General features: G+C 25.2%; 2 protein-coding genes across 6 annotated transcripts; one reads left to right on the top strand and one right to left on the bottom strand.

Annotated features, from left to right (window-relative positions):
• Nucleotides 1–686: 686 nt before the first annotated feature.
• On the top strand, nt 687–15,510 carry LOC123266817 (ras-related and estrogen-regulated growth inhibitor). 5 transcript variants are annotated; one of them, XM_044731257.1, is made up of 7 exons: nt 947–1,110; nt 3,885–4,070; nt 4,591–4,704; nt 12,809–12,865; nt 13,110–13,183; nt 14,822–15,088; nt 15,184–15,510. In XM_044731257.1, exons 3-7 carry the CDS (start codon nt 4,608–4,610, stop codon nt 15,337–15,339), a joined length of 651 nt encoding a protein of 216 aa, XP_044587192.1. In that variant the 5' UTR covers nt 947–1,110; nt 3,885–4,070; nt 4,591–4,607; the 3' UTR covers nt 15,340–15,510. The 5 variants fall into 5 exon arrangements, with proteins under 5 accessions (XP_044587188.1, XP_044587191.1, XP_044587192.1 ...); XM_044731253.1 differs by lacking the exon at nt 3,885–4,070 and having other exon boundaries at nt 687–1,064; XM_044731256.1 differs by lacking the exons at nt 947–1,110; nt 3,885–4,070 and adding an exon at nt 688–940.
• LOC123266816 (transcription initiation factor IIE subunit beta) lies at nt 15,508–18,497 on the bottom strand. Its single transcript, XM_044731252.1, has 4 exons — nt 18,287–18,497; nt 17,930–18,188; nt 17,147–17,356; nt 15,508–15,894 (listed from the first exon to the last, which is right to left on the bottom strand). The coding sequence occupies exons 1-4, from the start codon at nt 18,358–18,360 to the stop codon at nt 15,574–15,576; spliced, it is 864 nt and encodes a 287-aa protein (XP_044587187.1). The 5' UTR covers nt 18,361–18,497; the 3' UTR covers nt 15,508–15,573.
• Between the last annotated feature and the right edge of the window lie 88 nt (nt 18,498–18,585).

Below are 18,585 nucleotides of genomic sequence, written 5' to 3'. Positions count from 1 at the left end.
TAAATCAACATAAAAAAGTGGTAAATGTTTAAAATAAAAATTTTCAACACAAATTTTTTTAACCTTAAATTTCTCAAACATTAAAAATTTGAATATAAAAATAAAAAATTAAGGATTTAAACTTAGTGGTTCAAAATACAAAAAGATGATAATTAATTTATTTTTATTCAAGTATTTTATAAAAATTATTACTGTATTTTTTTTTTATATTTTATAATTAATGTTATATATTATAGATTTTTTTTTACGCGGATCAATTTTTGCGGTTCAAGTTTCTTGTAATTATATTTTATAATTTAAAAAAAATTATACTTGATGATTCAATTAATAATTGTTAAATTATTTAAATATTTTTTAAAAATTTGCATTGATTTCTTAGATCGTGTTACTCCGATCGTGGCTCGCGCCTATCGTTGGCTTTTTGGCGGCTGTCCAAGTGGTTCCCATTGATTGGAGTTTAATTATTTTTTTGAGCATTTGTACTAATAAAAATCTAAACTTTATGTACTTGGATTAAATTATGTGTCCCTAAAATAAAATAAAAATGTAATTATTGATGATAGATGTCAGAGACTTTTTTTTTTGGCAGCTATTTCGAGTGAAAAAAGGCCGAGTTTACGAATGAGAATGAAGGTAATTTTAAGAGGAAGAAGTGTAAGATGAAGAGAAAAAGATAAATAGTGAATGTCTTAAGACAGTCGGGCGCGAACTAACAAACCCGCCGGATGCAGAACGGATCTCGCTTGCTAATTTATTTTTATAAAGTCGCTTAAATAATTGTTATATTGTGTCACTAATTATTATTATTGTTATTAAACGTTTGGTGTAAAGTGTGCAAGCACGTGACCTGTTTTAAAAATTAAATATCTCACCGGAAGTTTATAATTATGTTTCATTGCTCCGTGTAGAATAAACTATTTGCACGTGCATTCAGTACTCGGTAAAACTTTTCACTCATTGTACAGATAGTTGTAGTCTATTCTGTTATTACTTATCATTATAATTAATATCATTTATAAATATTTATTTGTGAGTAATTATGATTGGTGGGTTAGTTTTGAGTGGTGAGTGGAGTAACATCTAAATTAAATTCAATCAAAATATTTATTGGTAAAAAGTATTATAATTTTTATGATAAATTTAAGAAAATGTTTGATTAGTAAAAATTTAATTTTTTTTTTATTTTTATTATTATTATTATTATTATTATCTATATTATTATTATTATTATTATTATTATTATTATTTTTATTATTATTATTATTATTATTATCTATATTATTAAAAGAATAAGAAAAATTTTGTGTCCAGATTAGTCATATAATAAAATCGGTTTTTTTTACTGAAATTTAGTGTCATTATTTAGGCTGCATTTGAAAATGCTCTATTTCTAAATGCACTATTAAGAAATGACCCAGTATCTTGAGAATTATTGACATTTTTAAAGATATAAGCTCATTCCGATGTTACGCTCATCAAGACCTTTCATTTAAGTACCCACATCAATTTTTCATATATTTTATATATTTATATATATATATATATATGAATATATGAAAAATATATCAAAATCCATGTGGGTACTCGAATGAAAGCTCTTGATGAGTGTAACATCGGGATGAGCTTATATCGTTAAAAATGCCAATTATTAAAAAATTACCTTGTACACTGTAAAAAATTTGCGGAGTGAATGAAGAGTGAATGATTTTTAATTGATTCACTCCCAGCGGGAGTGATATTTACTCCGAGAAGGAGTTAATTTTTATTAATAATAAAATTCACTCCGCATTCACTCCCAAAATAAATGAATTTAGAAATAAATAAATTTTTGTAAAGAAAATATTTTTATAAACCCTTTTTATATTTAATTATTAAAAATTTAATTTATTATTTTTAATAATATTTCATTTTAATTATTATTATAATGTTTTTATTTATTTTTTTCTATAAATTAATTATAATTAAAAATTGTCAAAAAAATATGTAGATATATATATATATATATATATATATATATATATATATATATATATACTAACGGAGCCGACAGACGTTGTCATGTACACACGTCTTAAATTTAGAAAATTGTAGGAATGAGCTTGTATAGTTAAAAACATCATTAGTTAACAATATGCAATGGGCATTCTTCAATAATTAACATTTTCGTAAATATAAGCCTATTCTGATTTTATACTCATCAAGAGCTTTCATTTGAGTACCCACATGCATTTTTGATATATTTTGTATATTTATATTTTTCACAAATAACATATATATAAAATATATAAAAAATGTTATGTGGGTACTCAAATGAAAGAACTCGATGAGTGTAACATCTGGATGAGCTTATATCTTTCAAAACTTCAATAATTAAGAAATGACATTGTATCTTGTCAACTAATGATATTTTTAAAGATATAAGCTCATCCCGATGTTACACTCATCAAGACCTTTCATTTGAGTACCCACATCAATTTTTCATATATTTTATATATTTATATATATTATATATATGTATATATGAAACATATATCAAAAATGCCTGTGGGTACTCAAATGAAAGCTCTTGATGAGTGTAACATCGTGATGAGCTTATATCGTTAAAGACATCATTAGTTAACAAAATACATTATCATTCGTTAATTATTAACATTTTCATAAATATAAGTCCATTATGATTTTATACTCATCGAGAACTTTCATTTGAGTACCCACATGAATTTTTTCGTATATCTTATATATATGATATTTATAAAATATATGAAAAGTGTATGTGGGTAGTCAAGATCAACAACAATTTATAAATAAAAAATCTATTAAATAAACATTTTCTCGTGGACTGAATTGTGAATTTAAACCATTCTGGAATCCACCGGAAGACACACAAAAAATTTCATTAAAATCGGTCCAGCCGTTTAGGAGGAGTTCAGTGACAAATACACGCACAGAAGATATATATATAAGTATATATATATAGATAAAGATTAATTTTGAGATTTTTTTTGTAGAACGAAAATTCATCCTTATTTTATTTATTTTAAAAACTCTGAACGCAGATGTTTTTCGGAGTGAAATTCGAAATCACTCTGAAATAACTCCGCAAATAAAAACTCCGGATTCACTCCCTACGCAGAGTGATTAATTACTTCACTCCGGAACTCCGAGTGATGGGAGTGAAATGGGAGTGAAATTCACTCCGGATTTTTTACAGTGTGTCTTGAAAACTATTGACATTTTTAAAGATATAAGCTCATCCCGATGTTACACTCATCGAGACCTTTCATTTAAGTACTCACATCAATTTTTCATATATTTTATATATTTATATATATCATATATATATGTATATATGAAAAATATATCAAAAATGTATGTGGGTACTCAAATGAAAGCTCTTGATGAGTGTAACATCGGGATGAGCTTATATCTTTAAAATATATATTATATATATATATGAAAAATATATCAAAAATGCATGTGGGTACTCAAATGAAAGCTCTTGATGAGTGTAACATTAGGATGAGCTTATATCTTGAAAATTGTCAATATTTAAGAAAGTACAGTGCAATTTAACAAAAGTAATTATTTAATAAAGCAAAATTTTATTCATTTACAGTTTATAAGTTACATAGTGATTGCAAGGTTGCTAGTTATTATTATTAATTTAAAATCAAGAAGACAAACAATAGCTTCAAAATTTTTTGAACAAATTTTCATTCAATAATAATAATAATAATTATTATTTTAATAAAGATTTTTTGTATTATTATTATTATTATTGAATTCTTAATAAAAAATATTATATAAATTTGTCAAGAATTCAAAATATTTAATAATAAAATTAAAATTTTACTTGCAATAAAACTAAATAATTTACTTGACAGACACCTGGTTGGAGTATTCACAAATAATGATTTTGAGTTTTTATTGGTCTATAAAAAATAGAGATAAGACTCTAATATAAATTTGATATTATATAGTAAGCCGTTGGCTGATTTTCGGTAACGTCCCTGGGTGCATCACTGAACTTGTACTTAAACTTTGCATACACATCCCAAATAATCCTATTGGTTGGTATCTTCCTCTTTTCACATCTACCCATCCATACGTACATAGACAGCACATATATTACTTATTTCTGTTTATTTTGGTGCAATAATAATTTATATTATAAATTACGATATTTGCCAGCTAGTACATCCGACAGTTGAATTAAAATCTTTGGCAAAAGATTTAATAAATTAAACAGCGCGTGCTTAGGAGAACATCGTAATCGCGGGTTATTGCTAATTTGTCGTGACAACAGAGTAGTTTACTAACAGAATTAATAAAAATAATAATAAAATAAAAAAATTATAAAAAATTGAATTTATATTAAACAAGATTAAAATAGATTGTATGATTGTTTTTTGAGACAGCTCGTTCACATTACTACTCCAACACTTAACACCAGTTGGTTTTAATCTTTAACAAAGTGCGACTAGAAATAGATTACCATTCATTTTACATAATCCTATCCTGATATTTTATTTTATTTGTCATTTGTCATTTCTCACTACAAATAAACTTGTTTATTTTATTATTTTTTAGATACAAATGCCAGTAAAATGACGAGTAATGCAATAAGAGGAATACGCAGAAAAAAAAGTTCACTTTGTGAAGTTAAAGTTGCTGTTATTGGTGCTCCAGGTGTTGGCAAAAGTGGTAATTATATTTTATAATTTTTAAATAATAAAATTTAAAATAAAAAATAAATATCATATGGTGAGAAAAGAAAAGATTTTATTCCTATGTAGAATGGTAACCATTACTTATTATTATTATTATTATTATTATTATTATTATTTATTAAATCAAAGATGGTTAATATTATAAGCCAGACTACCCGATCCAAATTGTTGGATAATGACTAATTTTTCAATATTATTTCTTCACCATAATATTTTATCGGTATGAAGTCTCAATACCATCGGAGAAAATTTAGGTGAAAATAACAATTAAAATTTGCTTTGACAATTATGATTACAGAAAGATGTAATTTTTTTAAATCAGTGTAACTTTTTTCAGTGACTGAAAAAATAATTCAGATAGCCCAGACCAGGACTCGAACCTGGATCTTTTGGTTAGGCTTTCGGATAGCTTAACTGGTAGAGCATTTGGTGCGTAACCAAAAGATCCAGGTTCGAGTCCTGGTCTGGGCTATCTGAATTATTTTTTCAGTCACTAAAAAAAGTTACACTGAGTAAAAAAATTACATCTTTCTCTAATCATAATTGTCAAAGCAAATTTTAATTGTTATTTTCACCTAAATTTTCTCTGATGGTATTGAGACTTCATACCGATAAAATATTATAGTGAAGAAATAATAATGAAAAATTAGTCATTATCCAACAATTTGGATCGGGTAGTCTGGCTTATAATATTAACCATCTTTGATTTAAATAAATTTAAAAAACACCGATCTTCATATATTAAATATACATTATTATTATTATTATTATTATTATTATTATTATTATTATTATTATTATTATTATTATTATTATTATTATTATTATTATTTTAATTTCTTTCAATTTATGTATTTTCAATAATTTTTGTAATCATTTGGATTTGTGGTTAAAAGAATAATTATCTCTATGATTAATAAATAAATAAATTACTATGTTACATAGTAACGGAAATTTTTGTGAGAACCTTGTGTAAATTCGCTGATAAAAATCTTAATGCATTAATAGAAGGATTATTTTTTATAAAAGATATTTATTGACAAATTTAAATTTGTACATCAGTTCTTGCAATTGCATGATTGTAAATGCTATTGTAATTAAATGTATAATAATACGTTTACAATTCCTCGCGAGTTTTGCTTAATTGTATCAAATATTGCTTGTTACTATAAATTTATATAATTTTTACATGTTTTAGTTATTGTTTTATTTTCTTAGGTAAACAATTTTTATTAAAAAACCTAAATAAACATAATAGAAGAATTTGTTTATAGTTAAAAATATTTGTCAATATTTAACAAATCATTTATTAGAGACCACTTTTTAGTCCCTAACAAATATTTCTTAGTATTTAAAAAGATTTATTAATATTTAATAAATGAATATCAGATTTATTAAATACAAACGAATCATTTTAAATACTAAGAAATATTTGTTTAATACCAAAAAGTGGTGTCTAATAAATGATTTTATTTGTTAACTATTAGTAAATATTTTTTAATACAAATAAATCCTTCTATCAGTGTGATAATTGTGATAAAAATATAAACAACCACTCATTCGTTGCGGAATTAAATTCTGAACATAATGATGTTGTTTTTTTATTTTTTTGATAAAAATTTCAATTTGTTATTAACAACAAACATAAACAAAATAAAAAATTTCCGTTTTTCGTAAATAACTCAATAATTATAGGTGATATTAAAAATCGGAAAAAAGATTCTTAAATAGGAGGAAATTTCTGAACAAAAGTTTCGACTCCCGGAACTCGAGCTTTAAAAACAATAATTTTTATTTAATGTTGAAAATAAAGTTCCGCACAACAGCCGTCGTATTTTAGCAAACCCCATTTTCAACATTAAATAAAAATTATTGTTTTTAAAACTAGAGTTCCGGGAGTCAAAACTTTTGTTCAGAAATTTCCTCCTATTTAAGAATCTTTTTTCCGATTTTTAATATCACCTATAATTATTGAGTTATTTACAAAAAACGCAGATTTTTTATTTTGTTTATGTTTTTTTGTTTTTTAATACAAATTGAAATTTTTATCAAAAAAATAAAAAAACATCATTATGTTCAGAATTTAATTCCGCAACAAATGAGTGGTTGTTCACATTTCTATCACAATTTCTAAGATTTTTATCAGCGAATTTACGCAAAGTTCTCACAAAAATTTCCATTACTATGTAACATAGTGATGTTTAGCATTCTACATAGGAATAACATCAATTCTTTTTTCTCTGTGCGGTATTAAAATATCTTTCACCTAATTATTATAATTAATGCGATGATCCAAAAAAGTTAGTTTTAATTAAAGTACATGTCCCATTAAATAAAATATCATTTACTCAACTTCTCTACAAATAATCTTGTGTTTAGCTTTGTTATTTATTTTTAAAAAAAAGTGTAACAGTGTTGTTTGTTTAAAAAAATTCCATTGGGATAAAAATAAATTAACTAACTAGAAAAGAAAACAACGGGTTTCCTCTAATGAATAAAAAAATAAATATCTATTTTTTTTAGAAACATTAATTTCACTTTTTTTTTTTTAAAGAGAACATAATTCTCACTAGGTTCATATTTACAAATGTACAAATGCGTATTTTCTTGAACATTATACCGCATAAATAATTAAATAATTACATACGCAGATAAGGTCTCTGCATTATATTAAAATTAGTCCGAGTTTTTGGCGTTACTAGGTAAATGAGCTCTCTACCGAGACCAACGGACCAACTCAGCATTTACCGTAACAATGTTTTTACTCTGTAATTTAATTCATTACAAACAATGACAATAATAATGACAAGTTAATTAAAATTATGGATTTTTTTTTAATTACTGTTATTTTTTTTTTAAATCAATTAAATATTAGATTTATAAAACAACAAGTGGATAAATAAATTTGAGAGGAGTTTTATTCAGTAAAGCAGCAGCTGTGCAACAACTTACAGACTCTTGCTATTTATGTTTTACCTCAAATATAGACTTTAATCTCAAGTGCGTTTTAAAATCATAATTCAATATCTTTTCATCGTAATTTTAAATCTAAAATTAAATTTACTTTATATTATTATTATTATTATTTTGTTTTTTTTATTTATTAAAAATTTTTTCATTTAAATGAAAAGTAATAATAATAATAATAATAATAATAAATTTGATGTTTGAAATTTCATTATTATTATTATTATTATTATTATTATTATTATTATTATTATTATTATTATCGATATTATTAAGAGAGTAAGCAAAATTTTGTGACCAATGTATTTGTATGATAAAACGGGTTTTTATGATGATAAGTATTTAGGCTGCATTCGAAAATGCTCTATCTTTAGATACATAATTAAGAAATTACCTTTTATCTTCTGAACTATTAACATTTTTTAAGATATAAGCTCATCCCGATGTAACACTCATCAAGACCTTTCATTTAAGTACCCACATCAATTTTTCATATATATATATATATATGTATATATGAAAAATATATCAAAAATACATATGGGTATTCAAATGAAAGCTCTTGATGAGTGTAACATCGGAATGAGCTTATATCTTTAAAAATGTCAATAATTAAGAAATCACCTTGTATCTTGTGAAATATTGACATTTTTTAAGATATAAGCTCATCCCAATGTTACGCTTATCAAGACCTTTCATTTGAGTACCCACATCAATTTTTCATACATTTATATATATTTATATATATATATATATATATATATATATATATATATATATATATATATATATATATATATATATATATATAATATATAAAAATGCATGTGGGTACTCAAATGAAAGCTCTTGATGAGTGTAACATCAGGATGAGCTTATATCTTTAAAAACGTCAATATTTAAGAAAGTGCAGTGCAATTTAACAAAAGTCATTATTTAATAAAACAAAATTTTATTAATTTATAGTTTACAAGTCACGGCAGTCACGTAGTGACTGCAAGGTTGCTAGTTATTATTATTATTATTATTATTATTATTATTATTATTATTATTATTATTAAGACATTGACATTTTTTTACTTAAAAAAATATTAGTAATAATAATAACAATAATAATAATAATAATAATAATAATAATAATAATAATAATAATAATAATAATAATAATAATAATAATAATAATAATAATAATAAGGTCAAATTATTGGAACAAAAAATTACCAATGCCTGAATATTTAAATTGAAAATTGACATATGACCGTAATGAACATAAAATAATTGTAACAATTTGTTCAACTAATAAAAAAATAGTTATATCAATAATAACACTATATACAAAAGAGATATAAGATACAAGTTAGTTATAAGACATATATTTGATATAAAGAGAGTAATTATGAGATCAGTAAACGTAAGCAAAGTAGTTGAGCAAGGTTTTGCGGACGTATTATGACGATGATGACGATATACGTGTGGTAATAGTGGTAAACAGTATGCATATATATATCTATAGTAGTAGTGGGTAGTAAGATTGACGATAAAAATAGTGTGGTGTACCACTTGAACCAGGTCACTGGGTTACACTTATACTTTTCAATTAATACAATATTTATTCCGATGGAAAACCACCACAAGTACTCTCAGACCCTAGATTAATTCAAACAAATAAATCCATCGAGTTGAAATTAAAAAAAAATATAATTCAAAAAAGAAAAATTGGAGCTCATTATAAAGATTATCATCTCATCAAGTACTTTGTCAAGTTAAAAAGAGGCAACAAAAAGAGTCATTATATTCCAGGATAGAGATAGGGGTATTCTCGATGAATATTCAAATATTAACCGCGACTAGAATCACAAACGGAACACCGTCATCGTTTTACCCCCCGGGCTACTTATCATCGCTCGACCGTTATTTTTCACTCATTTTCGTACATATTATTTATTCTTAGGTATATATACTACGTCTGGATAAATATAATATTTAATATTGAAGATTATACTAATAATAATAATTTATATAACCAAGAGATTAAGGAAAATTTTCTTGGGATATTTTTATTTAAAATGGGATTTTTATAATTAAATTTTGTATGATTTATTGCAATTTATTTTAATAAGTCTTTAAAAATATCAAAAAATCATCAAGATGAAATTTATTTATTTATTTTATGTTCTGATTAATAAAATAAAGAAAATTTTATACCAGGCTAGTAATAAATTACTAATTATTTAATATTGAAGATAATACGAATAATTATAGTTTATATAACCAAGAGATTAAGGAAAATTTTCTTGGGATATTTTTATTTAAAAAGGGATTTTTATAATTTAATTTGGTATCATTAGAAAGGTTTTGACCTGAATTTCTGCCTTTTTATTTTTGATAAATTTTTTTATCGGTCAATTTTTTTAGAGAAAACTTGTATAATTTATTATCATTTATTTTAATGTAATTAAAAATATCAAAACTTTAAGGATTAAGGAAAATTTTTTTTTTTTTTTTAAAGGGATATTTTTATAATTAAATTTTGTATCATCAATTCATCAGAAAAGTCTTGACCTGAATTTGTGCTTTTTTATAAATTTTTTTTAGTCAATTTTTTAGAGAAATTCTGAATAGTTTATTGACTTTATGTTCTTTCACTTTTTACATTAATTGATCCCATTATAGCAATATTATTTGGTAAATATTTAAAAGTGAAGTCAACCATTTTAATTTTTATTTTTTTGAACGAAATTTCTATTTGATTTTATTGATATATTTTTTTTTTTGAAAAATACATTAAAAATGAACAATTTAAAAAAAAATTTCTAAATTTTTAGAAAATTGTGATATTCATTTTTTTTTTTTAATTATTTGTATTTTATGTACTTTTCAAAAAAAAAATAATAGAAATTTTATCCAAAAACATGAGAGCCAAAATTTTTTCCAACTTTTGAAGGTAAAAAAGCTATCAAAGTCTTTATTTTTTCCTTTCACGACATTTTTTATTATAAATCCGCCGTAAAAACAAGCAGTTGCAAAAAAGCAAATTTGAAAATTTTTTTATTAAAAAATTGACATTTAAAAATTTTCTTTTTCTCTTTTTAAATTATTATATTTTTTATGAACTACCTATAAGAAAAAAACTACAAAATTGTTTTAAAAAAATTCTAACAATAATTTTTACTCCTAAAATAAATAATATATTACACATCTAGGGCAGTAAAATAAGAAATGTCTCAAATCACATGTAATTGTTGTCCGAGGCGAAGCCGAGGTCAATAAACATGTGATCTGAGGCTTTCTTATTTACTGCCCGTGGTATGTATACTATTTTTCTCCTCGAGATAGGCGGAAAGCGGCATTTTCGTTCAGCACAGCGGGACGAAAGTTGACGCTTTCCGCCCGGAGGTGAGAAAAATTAAGTTATTAAAATAAACAGCAATACTACTTTAATTTTTTCCAACTTTTCAAAGCAAGAATATTGAAATTTTTATTTTTTTTTCACGACATTATTTATCATTAATGCTCCGTAAAAACAAGCAGAATAAAAAGAAAAATTTGGAATAGTATATTACACCCCTTGGGAAGGAAAATAAGAAAAGCCTCAGATCACATGTAATTGTTGGCCGAGGCGAAGCCGAGGTCAACAATTACATGTGATCTGAGGTTTTCTTTTTTACTTCCCAAGGGCTGTATAATATTTTTTTTTGCCCTCCGGGCGGAAAGTGGCAACTTTCGTCCCGCTGCGCTAAACAAAGTTGCCGCTTTCCGCCTTCGTCGGACAAAAAAATAGTATGCACTCCACGGGAAGTAAATAAGAAAGCCTCAGATCACATGTTTGTTGACCTCGGCTTCGCCTCGGACAACAATTACATGTGATCTGAGACATTTCTTACTTTACTTCCCTAGGTGTGTAATATACTATTTGTCCGAGGAAGGAGGAAAGCGGCAACTTTGTTTAGCGCAGTGAGACCAAAGTTGCCACTTTCCGCCCAGAGGGCAAAAAAAATTATTTTTCACCTATAGTCTAGTCAACAAGTTCAAAAACGTGAAAAATAGAGATAAAGGTCCTAAAAATATGAGCGATGGCTCATTCGATTCGGAATCATCTCTAAAAAAATGTTTTTGAAAGATTTTGGTGCAGGTAAAAAATTGCAATTGTTATTAACAAAATAAGATGAAAAAAAAATGATATTTCGTTTTTTGTTAATAACTCGAAAAATATTAATATTTAAGCAATTTTGAAAAAAGCTCGTTAAAGAGGAGGAAATTTCCAATAAAAAGTCCTAACTCCCGGAACTCTATCTCCATTATTTATAATTTCAATTTGACGTACTAGTTATGGCCCAAAATGGGATTGACCCCACTTGTAAATAATTACCTATTATTTATTAAATTTATTCATTTATTTTGTTTTTTTTTTCTGATAAATAAAATAAAGAAAAATTTTATACCAGGCTAGTAATTATTTATTAACTGAAAAAAGATTCGAAAAGACGGATCTATATTTATATAGTATCTCTCTATATACATATAGATGATTTTATGAATGAGTAAAAAAGTAAAAAAAGGGAGGAATAAATAATGGGAAATAACTTCCTTTAGGAAGAAGGAGCTTGCTAAATATTCAGAGGATGCAAGCAGAGTCAGAGAGTAGAACGGGTGGCATTTGCCTGCTCTTTTACATTTTTTCTCTTCTCCCCTCTGTCTTTTATCTTTTTATTACCCTCTTTTTAATTATTTATATTTTTTATTTCAATCTTATTCTAACTTCCTTCTATTCGGTATTTTTTGACACTTGGAGTCGAATTTCTAATCCGATATTAGTCGAGCCTAGTATTTTAAAATAGCAATAATTATTGTATAACATCCGGTTTTAAATGAAAATAATAGTATTCATGGAATTTGTGATTTATATATATACATACGCGGAAAATTTGTGTTTATAAAGTTAAACTGACAAAACGGACGTATGAAAAATAAGTTTACGTAAAATAAACCTCTGAATACAACGGATAGTTATAATTATACAATAATGCGACGCGGGTTGCCGTATTTTGTAAATAATATTATACATTTAACTTTATTTGTTTAATTTTAAAGTTTACTTTACAATGTTTTAGCCTTGACTGTGAGATTCTTGACGAGGCGTTATATCGGCGAGTATGACCATCAACAAGGTAATACTAATAATATATTGTTTATTTATTTTATTTTATATTATTAAATTATATTATTTATCTCTATCTCTGATTCATATTGTCAGAGCGAATTATACTTTATGTTTATTGTCCTCCTCCTTTCTTTTACTCTGCATGCTTCAGAGTCTTGGACGTCTGGTCTAAATTTATACAATGTATTTTACTGGATTGTCGACCGCTCTAATAAATTACTTGATTTAATTGAATAAAATTTCATTTGCAGAAAATCGGTATAAACACGAGGTACTTGTTGATGGTGAGCCGATACTTTTTGAAATATTAGACTCATGTCCAAAGGTAATTTATATTTTTTTTTGTTATATAATCTATAATAAGAAAAATATTGTCTCCAGGATAGTCATACAATAAAATCGGTTTTTTTAAGGAAATTTAGAGTCATTATTTAGAATGCATTCGCAACTGCTATGTTTCTAGATACATAATTAAGAAATTACCTTGTATCTTGTGAAATATTGACATTTTTAAAGATATAAGCTCATCATGATGTTACACTCATCAAGACCTTTCATTTGAGTACCCACATCAATTTTTCATATATTTTATATATTTATATATATGTATATATGAAAAATATATCAAAAATGCATGTGGGTACTCAAATGAAAGCTCTTGATTAGTGTAACATCGGGATGACCTTATATCGTCAAAAATGTCAATAATTAAGAAATCACCTTGTATCTTGAGAACTATTGACATTTATAAAGATATAAGCTCATCCCGATGATACACTCATCGAGACCTTTCATTTGAGTACCCACATGAATTTTTTTATATATTTTATATATTTATATATATGTATATATGAAAAATATATCAAAAATGCATGTGGGTACTCAAATGAAAGCTCTTGATGATTGTAACATCAGAATGAGCTTATATCGTCAAAAATGTCAATAATTAAGAAATGACCTTGTATCTTGAGAACTATTGACATTTTTAAAGATATAAGCTCATCCCGATGTTACACTCATCGAGACCTTTTATTTAAGTACCTACATCAATTTTTTATATATTTATACATATTATATATATGTATATATGGAAAATATATCAAAAATGTATGTGGGTACTCAAATGAAAGCTCTTGAAGAGTGTAACATCGGGATGAGCTTATATCTTTAAAAATGTCAATAGTTAAGAAAATAGAGTGCAATTTAACTAATATCTTGTGAACTATCGACATTTTTAAAAATATAAGCTCACCCTGATATTACACTCATCGAGACCTTTCATTTGAGTACCCACATCAATTTTTCACATATATCATATATTTATATAAATGTATATATGAAAAATATATCAAAATACATGTGGGTACTCAAATGAAAGCTCTTGATGAGTGTAACACCGGGATGAGTTTATATCTTTGAAAACGTCAATATTTAAGAAATTATAGTGCAATTTATCAAAAGTCATTATTTAATAGATCAAAATTTATTTATTTATAGTTCACAAGTCACGGCAGTCACATAGTGACTGCAAAGTTGTTAGTTTTATTATTTTTTAATAAAGAATTTTATTAAATTATTGTAAACTTAAAAAGAAAGATTTTGATTATAATATTAATTTAAAAAAAAAATCCAGAGTGAATTTTTATTTTTTTTTTAATTGAATAAAAGTAAAGAAATATTTTTTATTTAAAAAATTAATCAAACCCTTGTTGCTTAGTTCAATATATTAAATAAATATTAATATTTAAAAAATTCAAATTATTTTCAAAAATCTAATTAATATTTCAAAACTTAAATTTTATATTAATTTTTAAAAATATTTTGCATTTAAAACTTGTTATAGTTGACTAAAAATTACTTTTAGTCCAAAATTCATATCTTAATTTTTTAGTCTATTAAAAGTAATAAAGTAATAATATAAATAAATAAATAAATAATAATAATAATTAAAATTCAAATAAAGAGTGAAGAAGAAATGCCAACAATGGAAACATTGCAATGGGCGGATGGTCTTCTATTAGTTTATTCAATAACCGATCGAGGTTCCTTCAACTTTGTAAGAAAAGCGAAACAAGCACTTGCGGTGGCCGACCCAGAAGCAGCGATGCCTTTAGCTTTGGTTGGAAACAAAGCAGACATGGTTCACTTACGTCAGGTCAGCACTGAAGAGGGTGAAATTTTGGCCAAAGACTTTGAGTGTTGGTTTAGTGAAGTTACTGCTGCCGAACAGGTAACTTTAATAACCTATTTAAACATATAATAACTAAATTACTTGGCTCCTACTATTAATTTCTACCTTTTTCTCTATTTTTATTGAACTTATAGGTAGCCCAGATCGCTGAATCATTTCATGAATTATGCAGAGAAGTTTTAGCTGCGAGAAGACGGAATAAACAGTCGCTATTGGATCGTATGCTCGGAAGTAAAGCTACTAAAGCTTACTCACGAGGAAAAAGTGATTCTGCTTTACCTAAAGATTAATTAACTACTCATATTTATAATTACTAAACTACCTTAAATGTACAGACGAGTATTTTTTTATATGTACTAATATTTTTTTTTTTTTTATTATTATTTCACCTCAAATTTGTTAATTGTTCAATCCACAATTTTACCGAAAGTTATTAATTAATAAAATAGATACTAACATAATTATTATTATTATTTATTTTGTACTTATGAGTAATGATGATTATATCTTAATGAAATAAATAACTACTTATCGTCTCCATACGTCTCCAAAAGATCTGCCATGTGTTCGTTGTCGCGTGGCTTTTTAAGATGTTTCCGTTTATTCGCTGCTTTCTTTCGTTTAATAGGAGGTGCTTTCTTCAGTCCGTGATCACTCAGCTTCGCGATTCCTTGTTTTTCCAGGTGCTCGTCTATTTTCTGATCATCTATTGCATCAACTGGGACAGAGCGCCATAGTTTTTGAAAATCTTCGTCTATTTGTATATTATCCATTTTGTCGTGGTAAAATATTACTTTTTTTTTGTCCAATGGTCTTTGAACAACTATTATTTCATTTTGTAAATTCTGTAAAATAAAATAAAAAATAAAATTTTTAATATCGAGATTCTAATTAGCAAATTGTCTAACTCCATTTTAAAAAGTCTTCTATTTGTACGAAAAAATAATTTATTAAAAATTTATAATCACTTCAAAAAACCATTTAATATTTATTAGAGGTAAACTGATAGAAGGATTTCTTAGTATTTAAAAAGATTTCTTTTTATTTAAGAAATCATTTCTTAGTATTTAAAAAATATTTCTTAAATACTAAGAAATATTATAAATACTAAGAAATATTTCTTAAATACTAAGAAATATTTTTTAAATACTAAGAAATATTATAAATACTAAGAAATATTTCTTAAATACAAAGAAATTTTCTTAAATGCTAAGAAATCCTTCTATCAGTGTATAATATTTTGGTTTGGATCATTCAAATAATTTATAATTGGATTATTGCTACATCGAAATGTTAAAAAATTACTCTTTACAAAATAAGGAGTTAGACCAATTGCTAATTAGACCGTCGATATTATAAATTTTAAAATCAAGTAAAAGACCCAGTTATTGGGTTCTATGATTCTTGATCCTCCGGCAAAATATCCCCGGACAAAATATCTTAAATAATTAAATTTTTTAATAAAACAATTTTTTAACAAAACAATAAATTTGAAAGAAATCATCAATTTTATTTTATCACTTTTTAATGGCATTTTAACAAATATTCGTAGCACGACTTTACCGTACTGTGCCCTTTTATCATGGTTTTTGTATGTGTTTATTCGATAGTAGACCAACAAATAAGCTTGTTACCGTAATGTGCCCTTTTATTATGGATTTTGTGTAATATTTTGTCGGAGATTTTTGGTCGGGGATATTTTGTCGGAGGATTAAGACGCCTGATACCAGTTATTGACACTGGCGTAGTTGTTTTACAATTGCAATTTTATTCTAATTAAAAAAATAATGTTCTCAAAAAACCAATTTTCTTAAAATTTATAATTCAAAAATTACATTATAATTTATTAGAGTTTATTTGTTTTTTTAAATTGAAGTAAAATTACAAGTGTCTATAACTAGGCCAGTGTCAATAACTGGGTCTTTTACCTTAACCACCTGAGAATTTTTGTAACAAAAAAAATTTTTCATAAGTTTTGTATTTTTTAATGTCTGATAATTTTAGTATTAATAATTGTCTATTGATAAGAGTGAATTAATAATAATTAAATATTATAATATTTATTATTATAAATATAAAAAAATAATTAATAATTACCTTGAAATATTTTTCACATTGAGGTAAGCTCTCTTGAATGTCATCCAATAAAATACCACCTAGTCCTTTTAAATCTTGTTGTTTGAGAAGTTTCAACAATGATTTCCTGTCTTTTATTTTGTACGTTGGCTTGAAAATAAATCGACCATCTTGCAACATTTCGATTTTTGGATTTTGAGCCAATGCTTCTGTTTGTAACCATTGTTTTACCTATTTTTTAAAATATTACTATTAATATGTTAATAAAAATCATGTAAGCACAAATCTAGATATTGTAAATTAAATATAGTATTTATAAGTGCATTAAAAAATATTTAAAAATTTTTTAATTCTTAAATATAACTATTTAAAATAATTTATTAAAAAAAAAAACTTCCCTTTATCATACAATATTTAGCAGACTTTCAAAAATTTTTAAATATTTAACATAAAAAATTATTGACGCAACTTTTAAAAATATTTTTTTAGCATTAATGTTTACTAAAAAAAAAATTTTTTTAATTTTCAAAAGTCTGCTGACCAGTATAATTTTTTTGTTTACCATAAATATTAAATAAATTTAAAAATTACTGATAAATAATAACAAAGAACAACAATTAAAATTAATTTAGCAGATATTTGATAATTTTAAGAATTTTTTCAAATAAATTAATTAAGTAAAAAAATTGACATGTAGAAATTTCAATAAACTAAAAATGCAATTTTTTGGAACAAATTTGTTTGTTAAATAAAATAAAAAAATTCTGAAGTAACAGCTAACTTTAATATAATAAAAAAACATACTTTAGATCCAACGTCAAGCTGATTCGTTTCATCTAAAATTTCATCAAGCGAGAGCGGGTAATCATCGTTTTCCTGGTACTTAGTTTTTAAATGCTTAACAATCTTGGCTAATACTGAAAATTTATACTGAGAACTTCCAGCAGTAGTTTTATAACTAGTGGTGTCAATCTTGGAAGCACTCGACGAGGAGGAAACTTTTGGCTTTTTTAGCACTGCATCATCGCGCTCTGTTTCTTTTTCACGTTTCTTTTTTTCTACCCTATAAAAAATAATTTTTTTTTTATAAATAAATAAATTGATTAATTATTATAAATACAAAAAAATTATAAATTGAAGGTTAAAAAGAATTTTACTTACGTTGGAGTAGCAATTGCGCGTTTTTTAAACAGTTCGCGTTGCTGCAGCAACGCTGGGTCCATTTTTGTCGACATATTGCCGTAGAACAATAAATAATATATAACTAATTAATAAATTAAATCACAAACACTCTACTGACTGAAAAACTGAGTTAAATGTGACTGCTACAGTGCTGGTGAATGTAGTGAAAGGCAAAACGTAAATAAACGTATCACGAGAGACGCCAAGTGGCTGAGATAGAAACTAAAAATCAAATAAGCTGCGCATGCGCAGCTTGTTTAAAATTTACCGCCTTGGAA

This window comes from Cotesia glomerata, linkage group LG6, assembly GCF_020080835.1.
Source record: "Cotesia glomerata isolate CgM1 linkage group LG6, MPM_Cglom_v2.3, whole genome shotgun sequence".
NCBI classification, from domain to species: domain Eukaryota; kingdom Metazoa; phylum Arthropoda; class Insecta; order Hymenoptera; family Braconidae; genus Cotesia; species Cotesia glomerata.
This window is presented reverse-complemented; position numbering and strand designations above follow the sequence as displayed.